This window comes from Cibotium barometz, chromosome 19 (assembly GCF_041138505.1).
Source record: "Cibotium barometz isolate CiBa-2024 chromosome 19, ASM4113850v1, whole genome shotgun sequence".
Lineage (NCBI taxonomy): Eukaryota > Viridiplantae > Streptophyta > Polypodiopsida > Cyatheales > Cibotiaceae > Cibotium > Cibotium barometz.
The window spans coordinates 49,257,628-49,260,512 of record NC_141064.1 but is presented as its reverse complement, the minus strand read 5'-3'; the positions used below and the strand labels follow the sequence as shown (position 1 = coordinate 49,260,512).

Below are 2,885 nucleotides of genomic sequence, written 5' to 3'. Positions count from 1 at the left end.
ACCCATTTACTTCTTCACGACCAACGAATCCCCCAAAACCATCATTTTGAATTATAGCTAATTTACATGAGATGTCTCATAGTGTGCCAAAGGAAGTTAGGCAAACATCATACATCGCCCATTACATATTCAAACCATTACATGTGTGGACCACTTGCAAAACCTACATATGTGTGCATACCCACAAATATGCATGTGCCCACACATACGTGTGTACATACGAAAAGATAAAGGGGCAAAACAACAATAGAGCATGTATTATCAAAAAAACAAAATTGACAACCTGGGAGGACACACTCGACAACCATCCATCCTGAATTACACGAGCAAAAGGAGAATAAGGTTGTGAGATCAACAAACTATGTCAAAGGCGGAGAGTTCAAAAGAGCGAGGCTTCACAGCCAACTGTGGATCAACAAACTGTCAAAGGCGGACAGTTCAAAAGAGCGAGGCTTAACCACCAACTATGTACTGAGATGCTCCAGTAAAGAGAGCGGGCATCGCAAACAGCTGCCTTCCACCCACTTCCTTCAGGATGCATTTACACGCACAATTGGAAGAAAAACATTCCTAAAAACAACAGGAAAAAAAAAACAATGTAGAAAGCCCTCTCTCTCTCTCTCTCTCTCTCTCTCTCACACACACACACACACACACAGCCACACAAACAGCATGCTTATCAAGAAATAAAGAAAAATAGATGCAGTATCAACAAATCAAGAAATACAAATACTCTATCAAGTACTATCAGGCAATAAAAGCGTACATGCAAACAAACAAATGCATAACACATGTACAGCAAATACACATAGGTAGATGCATACATTTCAGATCCAACCTGTTGAACATGTCATATGTGCCAATCACCAACTGCACACCTCTTGCTTTGAACCATACCAGACATAAGTCTCTTCCTTAAGCATTTTCTCCCTCAGCTGCCACCGTTGCTTGTAGTCTTCGTCCTTCAAATCGAACACACAATCACCAAGAATGAGTCTCATCAAGCCATCGAACAGTCTGCGTACCCCTTCAACTTGCCCATTACCATATTCAACTCTGGGCAGAGAAAACCATTGGGAGCTCAAGTAGTAGGTGCCAACAAGCATAGGACCATCAGCATAACTTGCATGTGGATTGTCACGATAATTCTTTCTATAAAATGCAGTGCCCTTCTTGAATTTCAGCTGTAGTTCTTCCACGTCGGTTTTGTTCATGCCTGTGATTTCCTGATGCCTTTCAAACTCAGCCATAGAAATCAGATCAATCCTCCCATCTCTAATCTGCACATACCCTTCTGGAACAAGTATCCCGTAAGTCCACGTGGATGATGTCATAACCAGGACATACACAGGTCTACCATGCCCCCTTGATAAGTTCACCATAGCATGCTTAACTGCATAGAACCCACCTTGAAACCGACCATTCCACTTAAGTTTGTCTTCAACAAACTTGCGTTCCAACACACATACAACTCTGTCTGGATTGAAGAAGATATTAGACTTGGAGGCAGCCTTCTCCTGCGGTCTATTGTCATAAACATGAAGAACTCCATCTGCAAAGCCTGTCGCGACATCAGCATCCTGTTGCAAGTCACACAACAGCTCAGCAGCTTCCTCTGGTACGAGGGACAGTCCCTGATTATCACCATCCGACCGATTGGACCCGAATGGTTCCTGTACATCCTCCGTGTCTGGATTGATGTAGCATCCTAAATTCTCCTCATCATCCACCTTTCTTTTCTTGCTCCCTGCCATCAGTTCCTCAAAAGACCACTTCCGCTTCAAACCAACACAGCGTTCATTGTGAATTTCCACATCTTTGCTGGAGGGTTTTGTGAACTTCCACACACCATCCAAAAATGCAAAATGCAGAGGAAATGCTTGCCGCTCAGATTCTGCGTTGCAATATGCATGTTCTGCCTCGAGGAATCTATTAAACCATTTCCACCTAGCCTGAGCTGTTTCCTTTTCATCCAGTACATTCCCTTCAAACTTGTCTGGAACTGGAAAGCGGCTTCCCACAGGAACATCAACCACCTCGACTAATGGAAAGTTGGCAGCAAACAAATCTTCGTGGAAGAACTGTGGAGCAATCTTTGCTGGATCTGTGACTCTCCACTTCTTCCTCTTGATGCTTCCAGAGGCAGAAGTTACCGAAACAGCAGTAGCAGGTACAGTCTCCTCCTTTCCTTCCTTTGGGACAGCATCTCCATTGTCAGCCTCTCCGCCGTTTGTCTTCAGATGCAGTACTCGGTCTTGAAGATCCCGCACATTCCCAGACTTTGGCAGACCAAACCTTGTGAGTAATTCCTGAACTGCAAAAACCAGAAGCATCGAATAACCTGCAAGGACAACACATCCAGTGAAGGAAAAAGCAGCAGGAAAATACGTACGCTGCTTTTTTTTCAGACGTTTGATGCCTTCCACTGTGAGATTTCCCAGATCAGGAGGAGCACGATCCTCTTGCATCGTTCGGTGTGCAAAGCAAACAAAATCAGAATCGAAGTCGATAACCATCGCCAAGTAGATGGTAAGGGGAAAACTGCAACAACAAAAACACCGGCCAAGATTGGGGAGGTGGAGGCGTCCTCCCCACCCTACTACGCTCCTCCCGTTGTAGATGCTCTATTGAAGGATCTAACGGCGGCACTGTTCACGGAAAAGCACGAAGAGCACCTTTGTTATGGCTGCCATAAATAGGCTATGTAAGGCGTGAACAGCACGAAGAGCACCTTTGTTATGGCTGCCATAAATAGGCTATGTACGGAGACACTGTTTATGTACTTCGCTTTTTGGTGTGAATGATGCTGATGAAAGCTAGGATCAACAGAGACTTTGGACCTACTTGTGTGACCAGTGACCACCTTCACCTCGCAGGCCACCGCA

The 2,885-nt window shown here is 44.8% G+C and overlaps 1 protein-coding gene across 2 annotated transcripts; it reads right to left on the bottom strand.

Annotated features, from left to right (window-relative positions):
• Positions 1–230: 230 nt before the first annotated feature.
• LOC147628705 (uncharacterized) lies at positions 231–2,676 on the bottom strand. 2 transcript variants are annotated; one of them, XM_086813935.1, is made up of 3 exons: positions 2,393–2,676; positions 839–2,314; positions 231–570 (listed from the first exon to the last, which is right to left on the bottom strand). In XM_086813935.1, exons 1-2 carry the CDS (start codon positions 2,514–2,516, stop codon positions 864–866), a joined length of 1,575 nt encoding a protein of 524 aa, XP_086670061.1. In that variant the 5' UTR covers positions 2,517–2,676; the 3' UTR covers positions 231–570; positions 839–863. The 2 variants fall into 2 exon arrangements, with proteins under 2 accessions (XP_086670061.1, XP_086670060.1); XM_086813934.1 differs by having other exon boundaries at positions 825–2,314; positions 2,393–2,660.
• Between the last annotated feature and the right edge of the window lie 209 nt (positions 2,677–2,885).